Source organism: Dermacentor silvarum, chromosome 6, assembly GCF_013339745.2.
Source record: "Dermacentor silvarum isolate Dsil-2018 chromosome 6, BIME_Dsil_1.4, whole genome shotgun sequence".
In the NCBI taxonomy this organism is placed as follows: domain Eukaryota; kingdom Metazoa; phylum Arthropoda; class Arachnida; order Ixodida; family Ixodidae; genus Dermacentor; species Dermacentor silvarum.
In genome coordinates, this window is record NC_051159.1 from 97650212 (window position 1) to 97675835 (window position 25624).

The 25624-nt window shown below is 46.9% G+C and overlaps 2 protein-coding genes across 3 annotated transcripts in view; both read left to right on the forward strand.

The window, feature by feature from the left end:
• LOC119455727 (isoinhibitor K-like) overlaps positions 1-20024 on the forward strand; it is a 30716-nt gene extending 10692 nt beyond the window's left edge. The window contains exons 2-3 of one of the 2 annotated variants that reach the window (XR_007467527.1): positions 5021-5459; positions 19842-20024. Coding sequence is in view for 1 of the 2 variants with exons in the window: in XM_049669226.1 (XP_049525183.1) it covers positions 5021-5208 (188 nt within the window). In the remaining variant the exon portion in view is untranslated. Of the gene's footprint in view, positions 1-5020; positions 5600-19841 lie in introns of those variants that run through there. The other variant, XM_049669226.1, reaches the window with a different exon arrangement.
• LOC119455728 (isoinhibitor K) lies at positions 11872-19713 on the forward strand. Its single transcript, XM_037717155.2, has 2 exons — positions 11872-12026; positions 19408-19713. The coding sequence occupies exons 1-2, from the start codon at positions 11975-11977 to the stop codon at positions 19593-19595; spliced, it is 240 nt and encodes a 79-aa protein (XP_037573083.1). The 5' UTR covers positions 11872-11974; the 3' UTR covers positions 19596-19713.
• Positions 20025-25624: the final 5600 nt, after the last annotated feature.

Here is a 25624-nt window from a genome sequence, read left to right on the forward strand (position 1 = left end):
GGCCCTGCAGGCGCCGGCATCCACGAACGATCACCGTGGTCTCTCATTGTCAAGATGTCTCGATTCGCCGTGTTGGCGGTCTTGCTGGTGGCCATTGCCGTGCACGGGTAAGTCTGAAGCGGCTAGCTCTTTTCGATACAGTTGTTCCCCATATTAAATGACAGTCGTAGCCCTCGGGAACGACCTCGGTTTGTTTTACAGCCTCACAATGTTAACGTTCTGCCATAGCACGCAGATCAAGCGTGTCGTATGTTCTTTTTTTAGTAGAGGCATGTACGCATATAGGCGTGCGTTCTTCGTTAGTGACCTTAGCTGCCAGAAATCAGTGTACATAAAAGTAGCATTGTCGAAACTCGACAGAATTTCGCAAATTTTGTCATCTTTCGTGACAAATCAGCGTAATAAACGTCGGGCTAAAATGAGTTTGCTAAAATAATTTTCACAGATATCTTTACACGTTAAATTGTAAAGACGTATAGCGAAAATAATGTGGATCGTCCTACGAAATGCATCTGCTCCAAAATTCAACGGCATGAGGTGAAATTAACTGACAGTCAAGGTTTCGGTGTTCGCATAAAAAAGAAACGAAGCTACGGCATATTCGAACATACAGACTTGTCCTTGGCTATATTGGCACGAACTGTTGGGACAGTTACAGCTGTGATGCGAGTTAAGCCATAAATGACGCCGTTTTCATGAATGCGACAAGTTTGGCGGCACATCGTATTTCTATAGCGCACCACATCTATCTAAACGGATCTTGCCAAGCGCTCTGTCGTGTGTGTTCCTCATCTGTGTGTCTCGTCTAAAATGCTTGCGCATTCCAACCTCCAGCATCTAAACAGCGTGGAAGCTCTAGGAAGGCGAGTCACGTTATTGCAGCAGTGGATGGTCGTTCAACGGGGAATGTCGTCTCGCGCGGTGAATGTAAACGCTGGCGTATCTCATTGAAGGAGTGAACAAAAATTATATGGCTACCGCCGAGTGCTCTTACCACTCACTGGTGAACGACCAATCGCCGGAAACAGGTTCCATCTGGTTTCGGACGAGTGGGGATGCCCCACGTGTAAACCCTGTCGGGTATTAATTACTGTTAGGCGCTAAAAAATATGATATGCTACGGTCGCATTCATGCAAGCGCGGCTAATTAGTCAATGGAAGGCAGGCGCGGCTGACACAAAATATTACTCCACGCTAGTTACTTTATGTTAATTCTGTTATAATATGTAATGACAAATGTGGAACAAATTATACAGTAACAAAATAATATTGCTACTTAACGCAAAAGTCATGGCATGGGCAGTTTAACTTCTGACAATTGTTTTTTATATATATACTGCCGCTGTTTGACTCATGCGACCTGCGCCTTTGCAGCCAGCATTGCTGCTGCCTTAAGTACATCTGTCACAGCATCATAAGGACTAACACGTGCTCTTGACAAAGTACTGTAACGTTCTCTTCACCGGGTTGACAAACTTGTTGCTGGCTTATGTGTTCGGCTCTGCATGTATACAATCAAGTCAAAGCATCCCGCAGGTAGTGCGTAACGTAAACAGGTGTACCCGGTCTGTGTGACAGAGTGTGCGCAGCATTAAGGTCTGTGAACTCGAGGCCCACAGATCGTTGCTGTAATTTATTGCAGCCACATGTCGTCAGTGTCGCCAATATTTTTTAGCTGCTTTGTTTTCTCAATGCATTGTGTCCTCTCTCCTATCTCTCCCGTCTTCTTTCGTGCATTCATGCGGGTGTACTCTCTCTCCCTCGCTCTATTTCTCTCTCTCTCTCTAAGCAGACAGCACTAGACCTCACCTACTCTCTGTTTCGTTATGTTAGGGTATTTTTGTATCAGCAACAACAACGGAAATAATGGCACTAATATGACTTTTGTCACAAAGGCTGCATCCTTGATGAATTTCTTGGACAGTTCTCACAAAAAATGCTAAAACTATTGTTAAAATTTTAAGTTGGGCAGTTCGTCTTAAGCATAGGACCTGTGCGAGGGGTATAGGTCTGCTGCAGAATTAAGACCTTTCCCGGCGATCTTCAATTACCCCTGCATTGCGCCAGCCCACCGCTTTCTATACAAGTGCAAATTTTATAATCTTATAAATCAACCTGACGCTCTCAAGCCCTCTAAGCCTTCGTAACAATTCTGTTACTCGAATGAATCCCTGGTAATTCGTCCTACATGCATAATATGACCTGCTCAACTCCCTTACGCCGTCAGCGAGACCCTGGACTCAGGGTGTTGACAGCCTTCCCGCTCGAATTAATAATAAAGCGTTCTACCTCTTTCTTGTTAATTTCAACTAGAACTTCAGATACAAGACTTCGCTTTTTGATAGATACTCGCATCTTCGTCTATTTTCACGTTACGCCTATCATTTCTTGTTTCCTCGCTCATTGCACACTCTTTAGCTTCCTTTGAAGTTCTAACGGCATTTTCCAAGTTTCAGCACTGCATATTAGTACAGGCATTGATTATACACTTTTCTTTTCAATGATATCAGTAAGCTACGATTCGTAACTTATGAGTACCTTTCAAGTGCTCTGCCGACTCATTTTTTTTTCTCATTCGTATATATTTAATGTACCCTCAGGGCCGAAGTGTTACAAAGGGGAGTGGTCTTAAAAAAACTGCATCAGTTAACCAAATACGTCAAACACATAGATCAACATAATCTCTGAAAAATGATATGCAATAAATGCAGAATGTAGGAAAGTCCAGAAAACAAAAGAAAACAAAATGGAGAAATATCAAATGAATCAAGTTTAAAAAAAGATAAACCCATGAAGTATAGGCGGGTAAAGTCTTCTTCAAGCGTTGGGTGTCTGGTATATCCGTTATGAGCACAGGAAGGTGCTTCCACTCTTCAAACGTTCTTGGAAGAAATGAGTTGCGGAAAATTGATGTCTTTCGCGATGGAAATGTCTGCGGTCAATGCGCGTGGAGACGTACCGAGGAGGAGAGAAGGACTCGTTACGCAATAAATGACGATAATATTGACCCTTTTCGTGACGATCCCGTGGGCGCTGCCATGTTTGATCACGTGGTGCCGCGTCCATTGCTTGCCTCAGCTGCCTCCGTTGCCTCCGTGTTTACAATGAATGTACATGATGCCCGGTGCGGTTCAGAAAACCTCCGTTTCGGGAGATATCGTAGACGCGGACTGAGTGGATGACGCGAAGTTTTGGCCACACCTGCAGAGGACATGTAAGAGCTCTTTCGGAGCTCATGAAGCTTTGTGAGACGACGCGAGCGGCGTGTATCGTGCTTTTCCTAAACGCGAGGCTATAAATGTATTCCAAGCAATCAAAACTTTCTGCCTTTGAATTGAATCAGGATCTGTGTTTTGCTCTTCGTTCTTTGTGTGGCAAATACTTTGAAGCAGCGGCTTGTCACGATTGTGACGCAGTGAAGGTAATTGGTGTGGTCACTATCTGATTATTTTCTGCTTAATTGTTCGCGGGTGTGCTAATTTGTGATAAATATCTACTTGCTGCACACAAGGCGCCGAACGTAGAAGTTCCGTACTTTGTAATAGCTTGTAGCAAAGATGCATTATCGCTAGAAACTCGCTTACCCCTTTGGACCATTACGAAAAATTCAGCTTCGACTATTCGTGCCTTGTTGTTGTAGTGGCTGTCACCCATGCTTTCGCACATTGATTCAAGTGTGTGCCCATTCACTCATTTTTGATACGTTGACGATGTCCATTAGTGTGCGTGCGAGTTGTGTGTAGATAACGTGCGCGAAACGTAATTACCAGGCCAGGAAGCGGCGCTACTCCATTTGACATGTTTAACGAGTGATACTCATCACTCTTGCTAACGTTCATGGTTGAAGTCATTTGTTTTGAGGTTAATTATACATCGCTGGCGGATGAGTGACATCTTTTTATCCAAGAGGCAAGTCGTCCATCGAGAAGGGCAGGCAACACGGGCTGTATACGTATGTTGCAACGATCCGTGACCTTGGTCAACATATTCGTTCCATTCTGTAATATTCCCGTCACTATTTTTGCAACCAACTACTGCAGACGTCTTCAGTCCACCATTCCACATTTTGTAGCATGAATGAAGCACAGTGCGTGAGCGAAAGTCCAGTTGCCTTTCCGACAGCTGATCGCACAGAAACAGGGCAGAAGTGGTAATGGTTTCGTATTCGTGCGCTTTCGTTGGGACAACGTGCGACGCGCCACCAAAAGCGCAATCTCGTTTCTCGAGAACAAAATACCGCGTGAAAAGGGTCAATAGGCGGTGAAAAAAAGTACACACGAAAATTCTTACGGCGAGATGCGAGTGATCGTATAGATGAAGGCTAGATTAGCTGTCAGTGACGCTTGCAGTTGTAATATAGTTGGACAGGATAAAGCGCAGTTGAATTATTCTCGGCCATTTCAAGGACGTAAATTCGATTGTCGCGAAAGGATTCCCAAATTGAGACGACGTAGTGTGATTTCGATCAGTTTAATCTTACATAAAGGTTTGTACTTAGCCTATAAATTTACTTCTCGTTTACCCGGGTCTCTCACTACTTGGTGGTAAGTTTATGCCAATAGAAAAACGAGAAAGTGTGTCGAGGAGGTTTACCTAACGGCTCGCGTAGCATGCTACTTCAGATGAATGTGATCATGAAATGAACGACACACAGAAAAGAACACACCACACCCACATGCCCCCTCAGGTACATCCTAAGCTAATCACAACGTCCTGCTGAGGCCAGGATCTTGCAAGAAAGTTAAAACCTTCGAAGCTCATTAGGCACACGTGGTGGTGCACCATGATCCTGAATGCGAAAGACGCGGTCTCCCTGTTGTCAAAGCTCAAGACTGTCATCCGTGACGCGTATTCGTGTAGGCATTAGGGTTGCCCTGTAAAATGTAAACCTGCTGAAATCTCTTATTAAGCGATATACCTTGTCCCATGCACATCGCATGCAAGGGACCCACAATGAACACACCCGATTGCACCTCAGTTCTGCAAAAATGAACATACAGCACTGTTTCTCTATCTGCAGGGGCCAGCGCTCAGGGCAGGCCCAGGCTGTGCTCCCTTCCACCAGTCCAGGGAACCTGCCGCGGCTACTTCCCCGCCTTCTACTTTGACAGTTCATCCAGAACATGCCGCCAATTCATCTATGGCGGGTGCAAGGGCAACCAGAATCGCTTCGAATCTTTTCGACAGTGCACCCGCGTCTGCGGCTGATGTCGCTTACTGCTTGTTCGAAACACGGCTGCAGCCATGATGTATGCTTCTTCGGACGTCCCGCTCTTTTTCGTGTCTTTGTCGTAAGTTGATAAACTGAGGATCCTGCTTCTTGCGTGAAAGTTTCTTGCGAGACTGCTGATGCCTGGACAGTCTCCCGGGCCCACCACACCAGTCTGCGCTGGTCATGCTGGCCCGAATTGAACAGCCCGTTCTCCCACAGTTCTGGTGCGGAGTTTGTGATGGGAGGTGTGTTTGGTGTGTGCGGACATTCCCAGGTGGACGCCCTGGCGCAAGTCTCTCACGCGGGAAGAAGCTGTTGGCATGGCGACAGCTTCAAACAAACGCATTCCCCGACCTCACTCTCTACCACACCCATAGATCCAAAACATTATTCTTACAAATGACTGCACTCCGCAGAATATGGCCAAATTGACGCTCGACTCGTGAGCAGGAGCGCTTGCCAACTCCCGCTGTCACGTTAACAAACTTGTCCAGCGCCACTTCATCACAGGGTGATTCCGCAACATCACTCAATCACTGTATACGTATGTTGCAACGCATCACTCAATTCCCTTTAAAGAGTTACATTCACTTTACCTCGCATCGTTAGCAACTAAATATACGACGATTTCGTGTCTAACGCATATTCCTTCAAAACAGCTGACGTATCGTGGATGTGTGGCGGACATCTTTGGTGGTGGCGCCATGACGCGACGCCTCCCCCGTACTTGGCATGTCCCCCCTTGAATAAACTCCCATCAAAGTGAATTTCAGTTTTCAAAGTATGCAGTAGCGCACGTCGTATAGGTCGTTAGTGTGCCATTCTGCCGATATTCACTTATTTAGAAAACGCAAGAATAGAGGTGACAACTGGCGATTGTATCAGCAATGACGAGGACATCGTTATCTTCTTAGGGAAAGGATGAAAAAGCTACTGCACCAAGATACCAAGGTCCCATATACGTTTTTCTTTCTCAGAGAATATTTGTATCTTAATATTTTGTTGACCACGCCGACATTCAGCACAACCATGTTTCACTCTATTTTAGAAAAAAAAAAGGAAACCATGCTTCCGTTACATTTTTTGTATCTGTGTGCCTACAAGAAAGAATGCAAGAATAAAGAAGTCGCAGTACCCGCACGCTGCGCGCTAAACCGCTTTGTGCAAAAGTCGTCTTTGAATACTGTTAAACACGGTCTCCTATGGTGTGTGATTCGGGTCCTCCCAAGTTTTTACACAAAAGAAACAATATCGCGGCCAAAATTTATTCCTTTATATGCACAAAGATAAACCTTAACATCTCTGTCGTCAGACACAAGCTGCAGCCCAAGTATGAAGTCCGTGCCTTAGTCAGCATTGGTGTCTCGCTGCTGACCACCTTTGCCTCCAGACCTTCCCGCTACTTCAGGGACCTGGGTTAATGAAACAAAAATAAAAGCGTTCCGCGCATGTTCAGTCTATTTATGCCGGCCATGAACCGCTGAAGTTTGTTCATGTAGGTTTGGTTAGGCTAGGCTCATGGATAGCTCCAGCTGCTGTCAACTGCACTACGTCCCGATTACTCAATTCAGTAAAAGCCTTTCCCGGAAATGTTACATGCATAGGATGCGAGACATCTTAAACCCGATAGGGTGGTATGAGAAAGCACATCCTGAACCGAGGCACCTGTTTTACGCGCCATATATGCAGGCATGTGGCCAGTAGTGAGCATACTTCTGGCATGAAGACACAACATGGTAGATCACTTCCAGCCACCGCGCCAACCACGCCAAGCACGGCAACTACTTCTTGCATCTGCGCTAGTGTAGCGGCGTCTAAACTTACTGCGGCAGAATACCTACACGGAAGAAGGACCGTGTCGTCCCCTTAAAGGAGAAGGAATAAAGGCTGCAGCACCAAGGTAGCAAGAGCCATAGATATATTTCAATTTTTTATTATTTTTATATAAGATCAACTGTAGTCCGAGGACCAAGCAGGTGGGCGTACAATAAAATACGAAAGAACGTATTGCAAAACACAATCTAAAGATATTTTTAAAAAGATAAAAGAAATAGAAAGAAAACGAAATCAGAATCAGTGACGACTGAAGAAAACAAGAAAATTCTGCCACGAACTTGTACACATCAATATACAGGGAAAGAGTTTAATATAACACGTTCAAACGCTTATGCATTATAAATCACAGAAATATTTTCTTGTAAGGCGTCCCATTGTGCGATAGCGCGGAGGAAAAACGAATGTTTAAAACGCATAGTCAGAGCAAAATGTGGTGCTCTCTGAAGACTGTAAGCGTGCCGTGTTGGAGGTGATAAATAAGAGCGTCAGTATGAGTCAGGACAAAAATTCCACTCATTAGAAAATAATAAAATGTCGCAGTGTCGCCCGAAACGCGAAGCATCGATTGCGATAGCAAATTAGTGGACAGCCATACAAAGTAAATATACTAGTTTTATTGGCCTTATAAACTTGTAAAATTACGCATATTAGCTATAATAACAAGCATGGTGTCACGCGCGCACAAGCAAACAAGAGCGCATCTCACTCGATGACCGCCGAAACTCACTGTCAGAACGCTGGAGTGAGCAAGCGCGGTTCCAGTAGCAGCGAGCGAATTCACTTTCGTGCGAAAACACAGCAACGGCGGACTCTGCCCCCGCCGCAGATGGCTTTCAAGATACAGCTGCGCGGGCGGGCGCGCGCGGCGCAGAATGCCCCCTCCCCCCGCTCCACTCACCCCCCAGAGCCGTACGGCCCGGCGGGAGCGGGCGGCCCCAGTAAAGCTCGCTCCCTCCACCCGCCTACCCTCCCTCCGGAGCTTGCGCGCGAATGTAAGACGGCGCGCTTCCTTCTCGCTTCCCGCCCTTGCTTGCGCGAGATTGAGCCGCGATTGCCGGCTCGTCGTCGCACGCTTTCACTCGCACATACAGCATACGGCGCGCGGCAACAATTTTATCTCACATGGATTTTAAACGGAACCTCACAGCGACGACGACGGCAGAAATGCGCCGTGAGTGTCCATATAATTGCTATCGCAATAAAACATCAATTTTAGTCTAGCAAGGGCTGTCCTTTTATCTAAAGGCAGAATGTTGCTAGTCATGAGCTGTGTCGGTGAATCCTCGCGACGATAGGAGTTGAAGATGAAGCGAACTGCCTTCGTATAAATCATTTGAAGTTTGTAAATACGCATTTCGTTGCGATATAAATTATATGGGCACTCCAGGCGCATTTCTTCTGTCACTGTGTAGTTCCGTATGAAGTCTAAGGGCGATAACATCATCGCCGCGCGCAGTATGCTGTATGCACAAGTGAAAGCGCGCGATGGCGAGCCGTCGACGGTGGCTCAATCTCGCGCGCGCAAGGGGCTAAAGCGGGGAGGAAGCGCGTCGTCTTCAGTCGCGCGCAAGGCCCCAGTGCGAGGGGAGGAAGGGGGGGGGGGGGGAGTACTACTCCGGCAGCTGCTGCGTATGGCGCGGCCGCGCGTGCCACGCGGGCCCTATCTTGAAAGCCATCTGCGAAGTCGGGGCAGAGTTCGCCGAGTTCTGATAGCTTTGTGTGCGCTGTGTTCTCGCCCCTTAGTTCGCTTTGAAGCAAGAGGCAGCACGAATGTCAATTCGTTCGCTGCTGCGGCAGCGCTTTCTCACTCCAGCGTTTTCATAGCGAGTGTGCGCGGTCATCGAGTCAGATGGGTTCATGTTTGCTTGTGCGACCGTGACACTATGCTTGTTAATTTAGTAAACAACTCTATGTTTACAAGTCTATACAGCCGATAAACCTACTGCCATTACTTCGAGTAGCTGCAAAAGGATGAATAGTTGGGCGAGTTGGTACGGTAACATATTCTTGGTATAAGTGCGAAGAAGACACGGATGGCGGCGGAAGATGACAGGACGAGCGCTGAGAATAGCTGTCTACTAATTTTCTATCGCAATCGATGCTTCGCTTTTCGGGCCAAACTGCGACTTTTTTAATTAAGTTTTATTTCTCAGAAACTACAGGTGTCATATATGCGGGGCGACATTGGCGTGATCCACTGGCGACCTCCGCTCTACAGTTTGGCGATAGTTGTAGTTGGGCCCAGTCACACAAATACTACCTGCCGAGGTCACAGGATGGCTCGGCGCTTTCATTACTCGGGTTCAACTGCCTGTAGATTAACGACCAGCATATCAGGCCGTAGCGTGAAGTTCCCAACTATTTAACTAATTAACGAACTAGCTAGCTCTTCTTATTTATGCTTGGCGTGCTTGTTCTTCTCGCCCGTAACGTAGTCTGATCCTCCCGAGTAGCTAGCGAGCTAACTGGTTAGTTATACTAGTCAGTTAGTTTCTCAGGCTGCATTTCATAAGCGAACAACAAGCCTGCAAGCATATATAAAAGCAAAGCACAAAAATTTTCTCTTACTGGCAATAATACTTGCAATTACACCTCACAAAGAGGAGCCACACGTACTACACAAAATCGTCGCATTGTTCTTGCAAATTTCAGGATTTCCGTACCCACATTTAGAACCAGGTGGTACAACTGCTGAGGTTGATCATGAGACACGACCAGTCTAACGTCCCAGATCATCATGCCATCGTATATGCGTCACAGCGATGTAAATGTTATTTCGAGAAACGGACGCTGTATATTGTGAAAGACGTCACCCGCTACATAGCACGTGTTATACAGGGTGTTTCAGCGAACACATTCAACAATTTTTAAAGGTTGCCTCTGGCAGATGGCACGATTCTAGTTTAAGAGCTGGTCTACACAAAGAGGCGCACATTACTTGCACAAAACTGAAATGCGTAATCCGCTAAATAACGAAAATTCACTAATTAGGTTCTTAACTAATTACCTTAAGGCCCATATTGCAATTTATAAATTAGAGACGTGGAGTTCGCAAAGCGCATCGACTTGGAACGAATGCTCAGGATGATCCAATTTCGAGGCATTAATTTCTGAACTTTTGGGGACAAATGCATTGGCGTTCTAGTTACTTTCTTAATAAAACGTATTTTATGCATAGTAAAACAAAAGTGACATGAACAAGCGCTTTGTGTGTTCATTGCACAAAAGTAACGGACACACGGGCATAAACTAACAGACTGCCTCGAATCTTTACCGCTAGAAAGTACATTGTGCGTACGCAGCGCTAAATAAATAATTGCCTATTTGTTTTAGCAGTTTGCACAAATACCTTTCTCCTTGTCTTAGCAAGTATCCTAAAAACATCACCAATATTCGGAAAATTCAGGCTTCAATATCTCGTGAGAGGTATTGATACCACCATATGCAGTATAATGTCTTAAACGAAGACGATAATGTACAGTGCGTTATCACAAGATGAAATTCAAAAATTAGAAAATAAATTCGGGGTTTTTACGTGCCAGAACCACGATTGGAAAACACGAAAGCTACCAGCACATGATGAAACAGATTGATAAGACTAGCAGAAATTGGTCGTAAAAGCAGCAATGGTACGCCTGTTTTTACGCATTTTATTACCACTTGAGAAGTTGGTTTTTATATTTCGAAAAACGTTTACTCTCCTAAAATGACCACAGCCGACGTAATGTTAGCCTCGTCCGTTCAGGGCATGCTAATTTAAGTTGGCATTTTTCTTTTTCTTTTTCATGTTACCTAAAGAAGTTTGCTATCTTTAAAGTTGCGCAAACATCCTGTACGCACAAACAAATTTAACAGCGCCGTGCACTGACCTTTATTTCCTGCTTCATTTTTTTTCTTGCTTGTTGTAAAACATCTCTTGAGATATGATGCCGAATGTTGACACCATAGCGAAAGTTATAAGGATGTCCGCAGGACTTCCTTTGCGTCCTCTTCTGCTGTTTCTCCTGCTGTTTCCGTCCTCTTCAATGTTATTTTTAGCTTTGCGCATTGCCCTGACCATGGCATGTCCAAGACCACTGTCCAAGCCTTGCACAGTGCGCAAGGCTTGGACGTTCGTCAAACGTTCACAGACGCGATGACCTTGTATTCCCTTCTAGTGTCATGCCCATAGCTTGCCTTTTAATGCGTTAGCATTCTCTGGGCACTTCACACACTCTCCGGGGGCTAACTGTCACAACATTAAAATGTACCTATTTGTGTCTCTAACAGTTTTCCCGCTTACCTGGGTCACATGGTCGAATGCGTAGCGCATTGTGCTGCTTGGCTGAGGGGACAGGGTTCGAAACGAACCATTGGATCAACTTGGGTCACTGAGTATGCGGCAATGTGTACATATGTGCCCCTCTTCAGCGAACCTCTTTCACGCCGACATGGGTTATTGGGTATGTGCCACTCGGTCTGTGCTGGTTTCTAATGAACTTGACTTGAGCGCCATGTTTCTCGACTCACTTTTTTCGTCTTCGTCCCTTGTGCTAACCCAACCCCGAATCTCAACCAACTTGCCCACATACTTGCTTGTATACACGTACACTTAGTGGCATAAAAAAAATTAAGTTGCTCTCAACGAGACAGACGTAGCAGGAAATAAACCGATAACGTTTCGCGCTCGCGGGCAACATAGCGGCAATCACACACTTGTTCAGCCGAAGCTGCGCCCCTGCGGTGCTCCTTCGACTTGCCAAACATCCTTCCTCGGCGATGTCTCCCCGCGTGGCGACGCATGCGTGCACTGTAGCGCGCCCAGAAAACCGGAACCTCAAGGGGGCGTTGCTCCTCGCAAGGTAAAGGTCGTCCGCGCATGCGATAGTCTTCATACTGCAAGGCGCCGGCATTCTCGAACGGTCACCGTGGTCTCGCATTGCCAAGATGTCTCGATTCGCTGTGTTGGCGCTCTTCCTGGTGGCCATTGTCGTGACGGGTGAGTCGGCAGTGGCTAGCTCTTTTCGATGCAGTTGTCCCCATATTAGAAGGCGTTCGTAGTCCTCGCGCACGACCTGGGCAATTTTTACAGCCTTACAATGGCAATATTCTGCCGTAGCGACGCAGATCACGCGTCTTGTCGGGTTTCTCAGTAGGAGCACGCAGGCGAAGGTGTGTGTTTTTGTTTGTATAACGTTAGCTTCCAGGAGGGAGCAAGCAGTTGTCAGCTTGCTCCCTCCCTATTTCCTTCGTGTCCTTCTGTTATATGTACACAAACCAAATAATATTGCCAGAAAGCAGTGTACCTACATGCAGCATTGTCGAAACCATACAAGTTTGCATGACCAAATTTTCTCATCCTTCGTGACAAATCTGCGTAAATAATGTCGGGCTAAAATGAATTTACATGCAAATACAGTCCCTTCCGAACGCACCAGTCGGCTTCTGACGGTCGTTTTGCCAGTTCGGCAGCCCTGAAGGTAACGTGGTCTTCACTCTTTGCTCTTTGCTGGCATCGCAATCGTTGGCAAAAGCAATCTTCGTCACATCGTCATTAAGCCGTTCAGATTCTAATTTATTTTGGGGATATTTTACAAATTTACATATGTTCTTGCAATTGTCGAAGCGCCTAACGTATTTGTAACCATTCAGAATATATTAACGCGAAAGCCTTATACAGAGTGTTTCATTTTAGCTGCACCAAATTTTTTTAAATGTCCTGTCGCAGATAGCGCAATTATAATCCTTGATCTAAATTGCTAGATGAGAAGGCCATTACTTTCACGATATATCAGAACGCCTAATTGAATAATTAACATAATTACGCCGATACATTAATTAATTATTTCACGGCACATCTTTTAGGGCCCATTCACACTTGCGACTAGGCGCCGGTCGCGCGACCAAGTTAGTCGCAAAGCGACCAGTCGCACGTAGTCGCAAATGGTCGCTTTTCTCGAAATGCGACCGTTTCGGGCCAGTTGCTCACTGCTCGATTTGGCAGTCGCGCGACCGCAGTCGCAGAACAGCTGAACCAATGAGATGCGAAGGAACAGGACGTCCGTATACGCTGACGCTTATTTTACGCGGCGATGACATTTCAAGCAGATGTGAACGGCATATCGCGAGACATTTCGGTTTAGCGACTCGTCGGTCGCATTTGTCAGTGTGAACATCGTTCGTCTTGAGTAGCTTTCTGGTCGCCAGTCGCAATCGGTCGCGCGACCTCGCCTAGTCGCAAGTGTGAATGGGCCCTTAATATACGAATTATAGCCGCTGAGTTCGCAAACGTATCGACTTGGAACAAATTCTCTGAACTGAGCCAGTTTCGAGATATTAATTTTAATGTGTCTGACGAAATGCACGGGCATTCCAGTTAACTTTTTCAGGAAAACTGTTTTATGCACTGAAGCACAAAGTTAACTGGAACGCCATGCATTTCGTCGGACACTAAAAATTAATATCTCAAAACTGGTTCAGTCCTGACAATTCGTTCCAAGTTGATACGCCTTGCGAACTCAGCGGATATAATTCGTAGATTGAAAGATGTGCCATAAAATAATTAATGAGAAAATTAATTCCCGTAATTATGTTAATTATTTAATTAGGTGTTATGATTTTTTGTGGAAGTAATGGCCGCCTCGTCGAGTAGTTTAGATCAATGATTATAATTGCGATATCTGCCACAGGCAATTTTTAAACATTTGGTGCAGCTAAAATGAAACACCCTGTATGCCTCGTTTTGAGGTGACCTTGAAAAAGTGGAGCCAAAACTCGGACAAAAAAATCGGTAAAAAATATGTTCAAGAAATCGATAACTAAATAAGATCATTAGAAACCCCCATAACATTATATATCCATCGATAGGTAATTGCATGATGGATACAAATATTGATAGATGATCATGATATTCAATAAATAAATTCTGATAATTAGCTCGACGAAACGGAAAAAATGGATCGAAAAACCCGAAAAGTGGCAATGAACCGAGAATTAATGATAGTAACGGGTGTATGCATGGGTAGGAAGGTAATGATAATGATAAATGGCTGTACAGAGAGGTGAATGAGTTGAATTAAGAGTAAATTTATGGTGAATTAAAGGGGTTTAGTTGCGTGATATGAGTCAAACGAAAGGTAATGATGATATAGGGCGAGCTAAGATAATGAAGAGTAAATGAGAGTGAATTAAGAAGGAATGCAAGTTAATCAAGTGGTGATAGGGTGAATTAAGAGTGACGAAATTGGAAATTTGGAGTAATAGAGCAAGCCAAGTGTGATGGAAAACCAAGATGATAGAGTGAATGAAGGTGAACCAAGCAGTGACATTGTGAATCACAAGTGAATCAAGTATGAATTAAGAGTGAATCAAAGGGTTATGGAGTGGGGAGTGGCTTGCAAAAAAATTATATGCAAGATTTGAGGATCCAAGTGACAGTGACTTAGCAAAAAAATATGCCGAGTCACGGTTCGAGTTTGGTGAATCATAGGAAGGGTGACTTGCAAAACAAACATGATGACATGCAAAAAAGGCTGTATAATTGTGATTTCAGAGTGATGACTCCGCAAAAAAGCGCCGAGTCACGGTCCGACTTTGGTGAATTAAGGATGACTTGCAAAAATGACTGCATAATATTGGTTCAGAATGACGATGAATCAGCAAAAATAAATGCTGAGCCACGGTCCAAGTTTGGTGAAATATGAATGACTTTCAAAATTGACTTTGCAATATATGTGTTAGGAGTGAAGATTACCCAGCAAAAAAAGTTGTCCTGTCATTGAGTTATCGGTGCTTGAGCTTTCGCCTTCAAGTCGTCTTAGTTATAGCATAAGGACCCCTAGCTACAAACGTTTCTTTATTGTGTGGGTTATGTTATATTTACCCAAACTCAGAATTAACCGCAGTTGTTATAAAAAAAACTGAATTCTTAGTGCACGTGTATGTTTCAAACATGATCTTCTAAAGACGTATAGTGAAAACAATGTAGATGACGAAACGAAATGCATCTGCTCCAAAATTCAAAGGCACGGCTTAAGATTTGTTGATCGCCAGGATTCACTGTTCGCATCCAAATTCACAAAGCTACGGCATATTCGAGGTGACATTGGCCGAATTTGTTACGTCAATTACAGCTGTGATGGGTGGAAAACTGTAAATAGCGACGCTTACTTGAATGCAATAAGTGGCGCGTGGCATCACACTCCATCCCTACGAACGTCACTAATGCGCCACGGAGGCGAATCGCATTATTGCCGCAGGAGAGGGCAGTCCGAGACGGTCAAGTTCGTCTCACGCGGTGGATATAAACGCCGGCATATCGCATCCAGGGCGTGAAGAAAGACGAGACAGCGGCCGGCCGTGGGCTTTTCTCCACTCACCAATGGAATGCGGATCGCCGGAAACTGGTACCAGCTTGCTTCGGACGAGTGGGGATGCCGCAGATGTAAAGGCTGTCACATAGTAATTACCGCGATGTGCTAAGAATGATCAAACAGTACTGTCTCATTCATTCAAACTAGGTTAATAAATGTTAATGGAAGTATAAGGCGTACGTGGCTTATGGAAAACATATTGAACAGAGCACGCACTATTGAAGAAAAACCACGAAAGACAGAGCGCCATTATTTCGCGAGTCATCCGGTCACTGTTCTTACGGACAACAGTACATGCATCAAAAGTTGAAGTCATGGAAGCCACTTTGATCTTAAAGCTCGAGCCAGATTGTGTAAATACTCCTGCAGTGCTTCTGAATGATAAAGAGATCTACTACCTAAAAAGGTGAATAGTTGCTCGCACGTGCTGTCGCTGAAATGTATATATGCTGCGGTTTTCAGGAATGAAGTTTGTTGGAAGTTACCGCTCTGTATTTCGTTGCTTTCTTTTCCCTCGTCGTTGCGCTATCCAGAATATTTTACCATGGTATACTGAAAAGTACAAATTGCTGCGGTTGTGAGCATATGTAAAATGTTAGTCCGAGCATTGTTAGTTTATGTTAATCTGTTACAACGCGTAATGAAAAATATGGAACTAGGCGTACAGTGAGGAAATAGAATTGCTACCTAACACTAAAGTTATGATCATTGGCTGTTTACCTTCACACATTTTTCTTTATTTAAACTGTTTCTGTTTGCCTCATGGGACCTGTGCATTTGCAGCCAGCGTTGCCGCAGGCGTAGGTACAACTCTCACGGTGATATGAGAACCAAAATGCACGTGTTGTTGACAAAGCACTGTAATGTTCTTATGCACGTTCGGAAGCTTGTTTCTCACGGATGTTTTCAGCTTCGCACAATGAAATCAAATCATCCCGCCGCCTAGTGAGAAGCGCAAACAAACGTACACGGTCTCTCTTACAGTGCGGATGCAAACCTAAGGCTTGTGAACCAGAGGCCCACAGACATTTGCAGTAATTTATTCCAGCCACATGTCGTCAGTATCACCAACATTTCTTTATCCTCTGCTATTGTCTAATGCGTTTTGTCTTCTCTGCTCTCTCTCTCCCGTTGTTTTTTTCTTCATGCAAGCGAAATGTGTCTTTAAATTACACTGTCGCTTGCGGGATCGTGAATCACAATGATAGGAACAAACCTAACTTCATCCCTTAAATATGGACTTAAATTTTAAAATTGGCACTGAAACTGGTGTATAAATGACGGGGGGCGCCATTCTGCGGTTAAACGTGTCAGCAGGCCTTGACAACCATGTCCATATCTAAAAATATTTACAGGCCTCAGTTGTTTGAAGTGCTATATCTATGAAGTCACAAAAAATGTACATTTCCTTTCATTACAAATTTTCTCTATAAATCTGCGCATTTGTAATCTGCAAATAGTTTTATATGAAAACGGTGCTGCTTGCGCGCAAGGAAGCGTAGCCATGAATTCACGGAGCGCCACCGTCTCGCAACCTTTTCGCACATACAAAACAAGTCACTGTGCGGGCACCGACTGTATACCGCAACGACGTGCAGGCGTCCGCACGCCAGCTGACAGCACGTTTTTGGTAGGACCACATCAGCGCTGCCACGTGCCACCGCTGCGTTCCTCAGTCGACTCGGTCCATTTGTAAATTGGTCGGACAGATAGGTAGCGATGGTTGCCTCTCAGATGACTCGGAGTAACAAACAGATCGCGAAGGCTATAGGACATCAAGGCTGCCATGCCTTGCTCTATCACCGGCATTTTGCCATATAAAAGAGCCTACGTGACAACACCACAGCGACAAAAAAGTTGTTGCGGCCGCAAAAAGTTTCTAGGCCGCAATATCAGTGGTTCACACGACAAGTTTTCCGCCGCCTAATTTGCATATGTTTCGAATTGCTCAATTTCTGTTGCCATCACTATCAGTTATCACTGTTGCCGGCGTCCGTACAACAAAATCACATTTTAAATGTTTCGAGACATTTCCCGGATGAACTGCTTCGGGCATAGATGCGCCAGGAAGGGGGATTGCTTCAAATTCCGTTGTAGACCCCTTTCATATGGCAACAAAAAAAACTTGTTCGTCTATCCCAAAGGCATCACTCTGGATGAATCGAATCTCTTGGATAGTATACTTAGACCAAAAATAGAGACAGTGTTATAGCCCGGAGTTGGGTAGGCCATCTATAGGACAGATTACCAGGGATAGAAGTCCACTTCAGGACTAAGTCTTTCACACAAACCTTTGATGACCCCTGTATTGCGCCAGCAGACCCTTTTGTACGCATGCAAAGGTACTAATCTTGTAAATCAATCTGACTCTCTGACACCCTGCAACGGGTTTCTCTTAACATGGTGTCAATTCTGTTAGTCGAGCAAACCCCTCCTTGTCTGTCCTGTTTATCAAATGACCTAGCTGTGTTACTTCAGTATGCCATCAGCTAGAACCTGCACTGAGGGTTTTGACAGCCTTACCACCTTGAACTAATAATAAATTCTTGTCTCGCCTGTCAATTTCAACTAGTACTTCAGCTACACGCGTTCCCTTTCTGATACATACTGTCGTCTTCGTCTATTTTGACGTTAAGCCTATCAACTTTCGTTTCATCACTCATTGCACGTTCCTTATATAGCCTCCTTCGAAGTTTTCGCGTCATTTTCCAAGTTTCAGCCCGGTACGTTAGTACTGGCATTTGTTAAACACTTTTCTTGTGAAAGATATCTGTAAGCTACCATTCGTAACATGTGTGCGTCTTTACAAATGCGCTGCAACTCATTTTCTTTTCTTTAATTTTCATTTATTCTACCTACAACGGCGAAGCATTACGGAGGGGAGTGGTTTAAAAATCAATTAACCAAGTTAACAACAAATACATAGATCAGCTTAATCTCTGAAAAAATACAATAATCCAGAGAGAAGTCAAGGCAGCAAAAGAAAACAAAATTTAACCATATAAAGTAGATCAAGTATAAAATAGCTAGACATAATAAGCACAGTCAAAGTGTTCTTGAAACCTATATCCGTTGTGAACGCAGGAAGGCGGTTCTGCTCTCCAGATGTTCTTTGAAGGAAAGAGCTGCGGGAAGTAGAAGTCTTGCAGAAAGGAAATGTCTGTGGTCAATGCATGGGAAGAGCATACCGAGGAGAAGAATAAATTCTTATGCAATGAATGATAACATGGGCGGTGAAAAAAAGTACGCATGAAAGTTCTTACGGCGAGATGCGCGTGACGGTATGGATGAAGGCCAGATTTCCTGTCACTTAAGCTTGTGTACAGTGACGCTGCCAGTTCGAATATAGTTGGACAGGACAAAATGCCTTGAATTCTGCTCGGGCCGTGCATAAATTCGATTGTCTTGAAAGGGATCCCTGACTGCGGCTGCGCATTATAACTTCGACTGCATTAATGTTGTGTAAAGTGTGTACTTCGCCTATCAAGTCATTTATCATTATTCGAGTTCCTGACTACTTGGTCGCAAGTTTATCTCAACAGAAAAGCGACAGAGTGTGTCCGGTGACGTTCACACGACGGCTCGCCTAGCATGCTATACTTCAGATGAATGTAATGGTGATATGAACGGCGCACAGAACAGAACACACCACATTCACACGTCCAGTCAGGCACATCCAAAGATAAAACTTTCCGCTGAGGTCAAGCTCACGCAAAAAAGTTGAACCTTCATAGCTTATAAACGCACAAGTGGCGGTGCACCACGGTCCTAGATGCGAAAGAGTGTCTTCCTGTTCTCAAAGTTGAAGGCGTTATCCGTGACGCATATTCGCGTAGACATTAGGGTTACCCTGCAAGATATACACCAGCTAAAATTGCTTATTAAGCGATATATTTTGTCCCACTCACATCGCACGCAAGGCACCCTTGTGGCCAAAATGAACACACCCGATCGCACCTTTGTTCTAGAAAAATGAAGATGCAACACTCTTTCTCGCTCTATCCGCAGGCGCCAGCGCTCAGGGCAGGCCCCGCCTGTGCTCCCTCTCACCTGACAGGGGACCCTGCCGCGGGAACATCCCCCGCTTCTACTTTGACAGTTCGTCCAGAACGTGCCGCCGATTCATCTACGGTGGGTGCAAGGGCAACGAGAACCGTTTCAACACTCCTGGACAGTGCACCCGCGTCTGCGGCTGAGATCGCTTACTGTATTTTCAAAACCAGGCCGAAGCCATGATGTAAGATTCTTCGGACATCACGCTCTTTTTCGTGTCTTTACCATAAGCTAATAAATTGAGGGTTCTGTTTCTTGCAAGATTACTAGGGCCGGAGAAGCTTCCTGGGCTCCTTCACACCAGACAGCGCTGGTCATGCTGGCCCGAGCTGGACAGCCCGGCCTCCCACAGTTCGGGTGCGGTGTTGGGACGTGTGTTCGGTGTCTAGGGGCATTCCCAAGCGGACGCCCTCACGCAAGTCTCTTACGCGGGAAGAAGCCGTTGGCATGGCGACAGCTTCAATCTAGCACATTCCACCACCACACTATCTACCACACCAACAAACCCAATACATTGCGAATACAAATGCGCACACTGCGCAGAATACGGCCAAATTGACGCTTTGCACGTGAGCAGGCACGCTGTGCGAACTCCTGCTGTCACGTTAGAAAACTTGTCCGGCAGACACATCGCGGATGGGTGCCGGACACCCTCGGCGGTTGCGCCATGGCGCGTCGCCTTACCCGCGCTTTGAAGGGCCTCCCTTTAGTAAACGCCCATCAAAGTGAATTTCCCTTTCCAGTGTATGCAGTAGCGCACGTCGTATAGGTCGCTAGTGTGCAATCCTGCTGATATCCACGTATTGGCAAAACGCAGAAATAGATGAGAAAACTGGTGATTCTATCGGCACTGACGAGGACATTGTCCTTCTCTTCGAGGAGAAGCAATAAAAGCTAAAGCACCAAGATACACAGGCCCCGCATAAGTTCTTCTTTCTCAGAGCATATTGGCACCATCATGTTTTCTTTAACGCCGCCTAAATTCAGAGCAACCATCTTTTATTCCATTAAAAAAAACTTGGAGGACGCTTAAGCTTCGCCTTAACAGTAGAACGCGATAGCGTTATCGGGACCCGTTCGCATCGCATCGTTCGCATACGGCAAGTAGGCTTCATTCACTGCAACACTGAACGTGGGAATGCCAGCTTACAAAGACCAAGCTTACACCGATCCCCTTAAAGTCGGCTTCACTTTTATACTGAACTGCATTGCTGGAAAGACGTTTTTCCAGGGGCAATAATATAAGTGGTCTTATATTAAAATGTGAAGGCCTTAGCACCTTTTTTATTATTTTATTAAGTGTTTGCTATTGCCCCGACGCGCGCAGGTCTGGTAGAAATGTTTGAGTTTCCTCGTATCAGAATTAGGTTTTCTCGTACATTATAATTGCAATCCCACGCCGATTGGTAAACATCCGACGGCGAATCCGACGCCGAATGGTACAGTCGTACTTTACCATTTTTATGACGGATTTCACTGTGAGAAATTCAATTTTTGTTCACCAAAACCTTGCACCACGTGGAAGGCCTGCGCGGTCGACGTGGTTGGATGATTTTCTCCGCCACCCGCCATCACACGCCGGTTGCCGACGTCGGATTTTCTGTGACACGGGGCCCTAAACGCTATCGCGTTAAAACATTTTTGTAATTCTGTGCCTACACGAAAGTCGCAGCACCAGCTAGCTGCTTGTTAAACCACTTGCATGAAGAAGTCATGTTTGGATACTGGTAAACACACTCTCCTGTGGTGTGTGATTGTCGCCCTCCCCCATTTGTACAATATATATATATATTGTACTGGAGCACATCGGCACCAGCTCTGTGCCAGCGAGTGTGTGGAAGAAGACGTTGACGATCGTGTGGTTCGCGCTAGGTCGGTTTTCAACGAGCCAGCTTGTTTAACCGCTTCATCTAGTCTACCTGCCAAATACTCTTGTTGCATTTGGTGGAAGTGCTGGGTAGTCCCCTTCAGCGTCCTGGAACTCCGCAGCCGTACGCTACCATCTGCCTTCACGATGACCGAGGACGCCGGCCCCTCGCGAGCTTCTCCCGCTCCCACACCTGTCGTGTGCTCTGGGGTGCTTCGTATGCGTGATCCTCCAGTCTTCAGTGGCACTGACGATCACGACGTGGAAGACTGGCTGGCCGAGTATGAACGTGTTAGTGCAAACAACAAGTGGGATGACCGCGACAAGCTGACTCACGCCATCTTTTATTTTACCGGCGTGGCCCACCTGTGGTTCAAGAACCATGAAGCTGATTTTACCACCTGGTCAGCTTTCAAAGAGACCCTCGTTTCGTTTTTCGGCCGGCCAGCGGTGCGCAAGCTTCGCGCTGAACACAGCCTCCGCGGACGATCTCAACAAATTGGTGAGACCTTCACCAGCTACATTGAGGATGTCATCGGCCTCTGTAGGCGGGCGAATGCGTCCATGTCGGAACCTGACAGAATCAAACACATAATGAAAGGCATCGACGATGACGCCTTTCATATGCTCGTGGCCAAAAACCCACAAAGCGTTACTGAAGTTATTGAACTTTGCCAAAGTTTTGACGAGCTGCGTAAACAGCGCATCTCCACACGTCGCCCTGGAATGCAAACGGCTGACGTTTCAGATTTGGCTCCCAGCACCGCTAGTATTGATTACACCTCGTTGCTGCCTCAAATTCAGCAATACGTACGCGAGGAAGTGGCACGTCAGCTCTCTCTTGTGGCATCGGTCACTGAGCCTCTCCCCCCACTGGACCAGTCGCTTCGCCGGGTTATTCAGACGCAAGTTGCTGAAGCCCTACCGTCCCCCGCTTCACCGCCGCAAGTTACGGCTCCGTTAACTTACGCTGAGGCCCTTACACGATCTCATGCCCAGCCGACGCCAGTCCCATCCAGCCCAGCCACCAACTTCTACACGCCGCCAAGTCCGGTACGGCCGGTTTACGTACCTATCTCGCATCCAAGACCACCTTTCAACCCCTGGCGCACTCCGGACAACCGGCCGGTGTGCTACGCTTGCGGTATTCCGGGACATGTTGCGCGCTTCTGTCGCCGCCGCGGACTCTATTTTCGCGATGGCGCTCCCAACCTTAGTCATGTCCCTCAACAAGCTACGCACCGTCTTACATCTGACGCCACGGACTCGTATTCACGTCGCCCCGCCTTCAGTTCACGCCGATCTCCTTCTCCCCGCCGCCGCTCCCTTTCCCCCATGGTTCGCCGTTCCAACCATGCCCAGGAGGAAAACTAACAGCCGCAGTTCCTGAGGCAAGAACTGCGCCGTCGTCGAAATTTGCAAGGCCTCTTCTTTCGCCGCCTAACGAGATTGTAGTGTTTATAGACGGTGTCGCGACGAACGCTCTTGTCGACACAGGAGCAGCTGTTTGTGTGATTAGTGAGATTCTCTGCCGCAAACTGAACAAAGTGACGACTCCGCTTTTTGATATTTCGCTACGCACAGCGAGCTCGCAGCACGTGAAGCCTTCGGCCACCTGCACCGCTCGTGTTTTAATTCAAGATGCGCTCTACATCGTCGAATTTGTCGTCCTTTCTCATGCATCGCATGCCGTTATCCTGGGCTGGGACTTCCTTTCCGCGCATCATGCAGTTGTCGACTGCGCTCGTGCACAACTCGCCTTGTCTCCGTTCTGTACCGCAACCGTCGATGACCGTCGCCCGTCTGCTAAAGTGGTTGTCGCTGCTGACGTCGTCATCCCTGCTTTCTCTGTCGCCTTAGTGTCCGTCACCTGTGACGCTGTCCCCAATTCAACTGCACTTTTTGTACCGTCTGAGAAATGTGCGCGTCGCCGGGACGTTGTCCTACCGTTCGCAGTCGTCACACTTGATGATGATTCCAGTGCAGTTTACGCGTGCAATCCGTTTCCCTGCCCTTCAACTCTATTACGTGGCGAATCTGTTGGGCGTCTCGACACTTTTGATGCCATCTTTCCGTTTGATGCGCCTTGCGATACGACCCCACTGCCTATCGATGCCGTCACTTCTGCCGCCGCTCCCGCCCCACCCGACCACGACGTCTTGTTGCGCAGCGTCGATAACGCGCTCCCGCAAGCTCAGCGCAATCAGCTCGTTCAACTCCTTGACCGTTTTCGGACCTCTTTCGACATGGGCCGACCTTGTTTGGGGCGCACGTCAGCGGTTGTTCACCATATTGACACCGGTCACCATGCTCCACTGCGTCAGCGTCCCTACCGAGTGTCACACACCGAGCGCAGCGTCATCAGTGAACAAGTCGATGACATGCTGCAACGTGGCGTGATCCAGCAGTCACACAGTCCGTGGGCATCTCCGGTCGTCCTGGTACGGAAAAAGGACGGCTCAATCAGATTTTGCGTGGATTACCGCCGACTGAACAAGATCACACGTAAGGATGTTTATCCTCTACCACGAATAGACGATGCTCTAGATTGTCTACAAGGTGCCGAATTTTTTTCTTCCCTGGATCTTCGCTCTGGATACTGGCAAGTGCCGATGGCTGAAGCGGACCGTCCAAAAACGGCTTTTGTGACCCCTGACGGGTTATACGAATTTAATGTGATGCCCTTCGGCCTGTGTAATGCGCCTGCAACTTTCGAGAGGATGATGGACACTATCCTCCGGGGACTTAAGTGGCGTACCTGTCTTTGCTACTTAGACGACATAGTTGTCTTCTCTCCCAATTTTGAATCTCATCTCGATCGCCTCGAGCAAGTTCTTGAGTGTCTCACGGCCGCTGGTTTGCAATTAAACTTGAAAAAATGCCATTTTGGTGCCAGACAGCTTACGATTCTCGGCCACGTCGTTTCACAAGAGGGAATCCTACCAGACCCTGCCAAACTGCGAGCCGTTGCTGAGTTTCCCAAGCCAACCACTCTTAAAGAGCTCCGTAGCTTCATCGGCTTGTGCTCTTATTTTCGGCGTTTCATCCGTAATTTCGCCTCTATTATCGCCCCCTTGACTCAGCTACTTGCCAGCAGCGCTGACCTCTCGGCATGGAATCCCGATTGCGACGAGTCATTTACTACGCTCCGCCGGCTCCTTACGTCCCCTCCAGTACTGCGCCACTTCGATCCCAATGCGCCTACTGAAGTTCACACGGACGCTAGCGGTGTCGGTCTTGGTGCCATCCTCGCCCAACGCAAAGACGGCTATGACGAGTATGTCGTTGCATATGCCAGCCGTACCCTAACAAAGGCAGAGTCGAACTATTCTGTAACGGAAAAGGAATGCTTGGCAATTATTTGGGCAATCAGCAAATTCCGTACTTACCTTTACGGACGCCAGTTTGACGTTGTGACTGACCACCATGCCTTATGCTGGTTGTCATCTATGAAAGACCCCACTGGCCGCCTCGCACGTTGGGCTTTACGCCTTCAAGAGTATGACATACGTGTCATTTATCGCTCGGGACGCAAGCATTCAGACGCCGATGCCCTATCCCGTTCTCCGCTGCCTCCTGACCTACTTTGCTTACGAACTTCCACCTGCGATTCGTCGTCCCTCAGCATCACCGACATGCCGGCCGAGCAACGCAAGGATCCCTGGATCGCTTCTCTGCTTGACGTTCTCTCTCACCGTTCACTTGAATCTGTTTCACGCACCATTCGTCGTCAAGCGCATCACTTTGTCGTTCGTGACGGCTTGTTGTACCGGCGCAATTACCTAACCGATGGCCGCAGGTGGCTGCTTGTTATCCCCCGTCATCTGCGCTCGGACATATGCACCGCCTACCACGACGATCCTCAATGCGGCCACGCTGGCGTATTCAAGACCTACTCCCGCTTACGCCTGAGGTATTACTGGCGCGGCATGTATCGATACATTCGCCAGTACGTGCGATCATGCCTTTCGTGCCAACGCCGCAAGACTCCCCCTCATAGCACCGCTGGTCCTCTACAACCTTTACCGTGCCCTACACGACCATTTGACCGTGTTGGCATTGATCTTTACGGTCCCCTCCCCAACACTCCTGCAGGCAACCGGTGGATCATTGTCGCCGTCGACCATCTCACACGGTACGCTGAAACATCTGCGCTGCCAGCTGCCACCGCGATAGACGTCGCTCGCTTCCTTCTTCGCCGCCTCATTTTGCGACACGGTGCGCCCCGTGAATTATTAAGCGATCGTGGCCGCGTCTTTCTCTCAAACGCTATTGAGGCACTGCTCCAAGAATGCCGCATCGTTC

Excerpts from the sequence above, each read along its gene's own strand:
- LOC119455728 (XM_037717155.2), top strand. The coding sequence starts at position 11,975 with ATGTCTCGATTCGCTGTGTTGGCGCTCTTCCTGGTGGCCATTGTCGTG. Across the intron at positions 12,027-19,407 it reads GGTGGCCATTGTCGTGACGG|GCGCCAGCGCTCAGGGCAGG; the intron begins GTGAGTCGGCAG and ends CTCTATCCGCAG.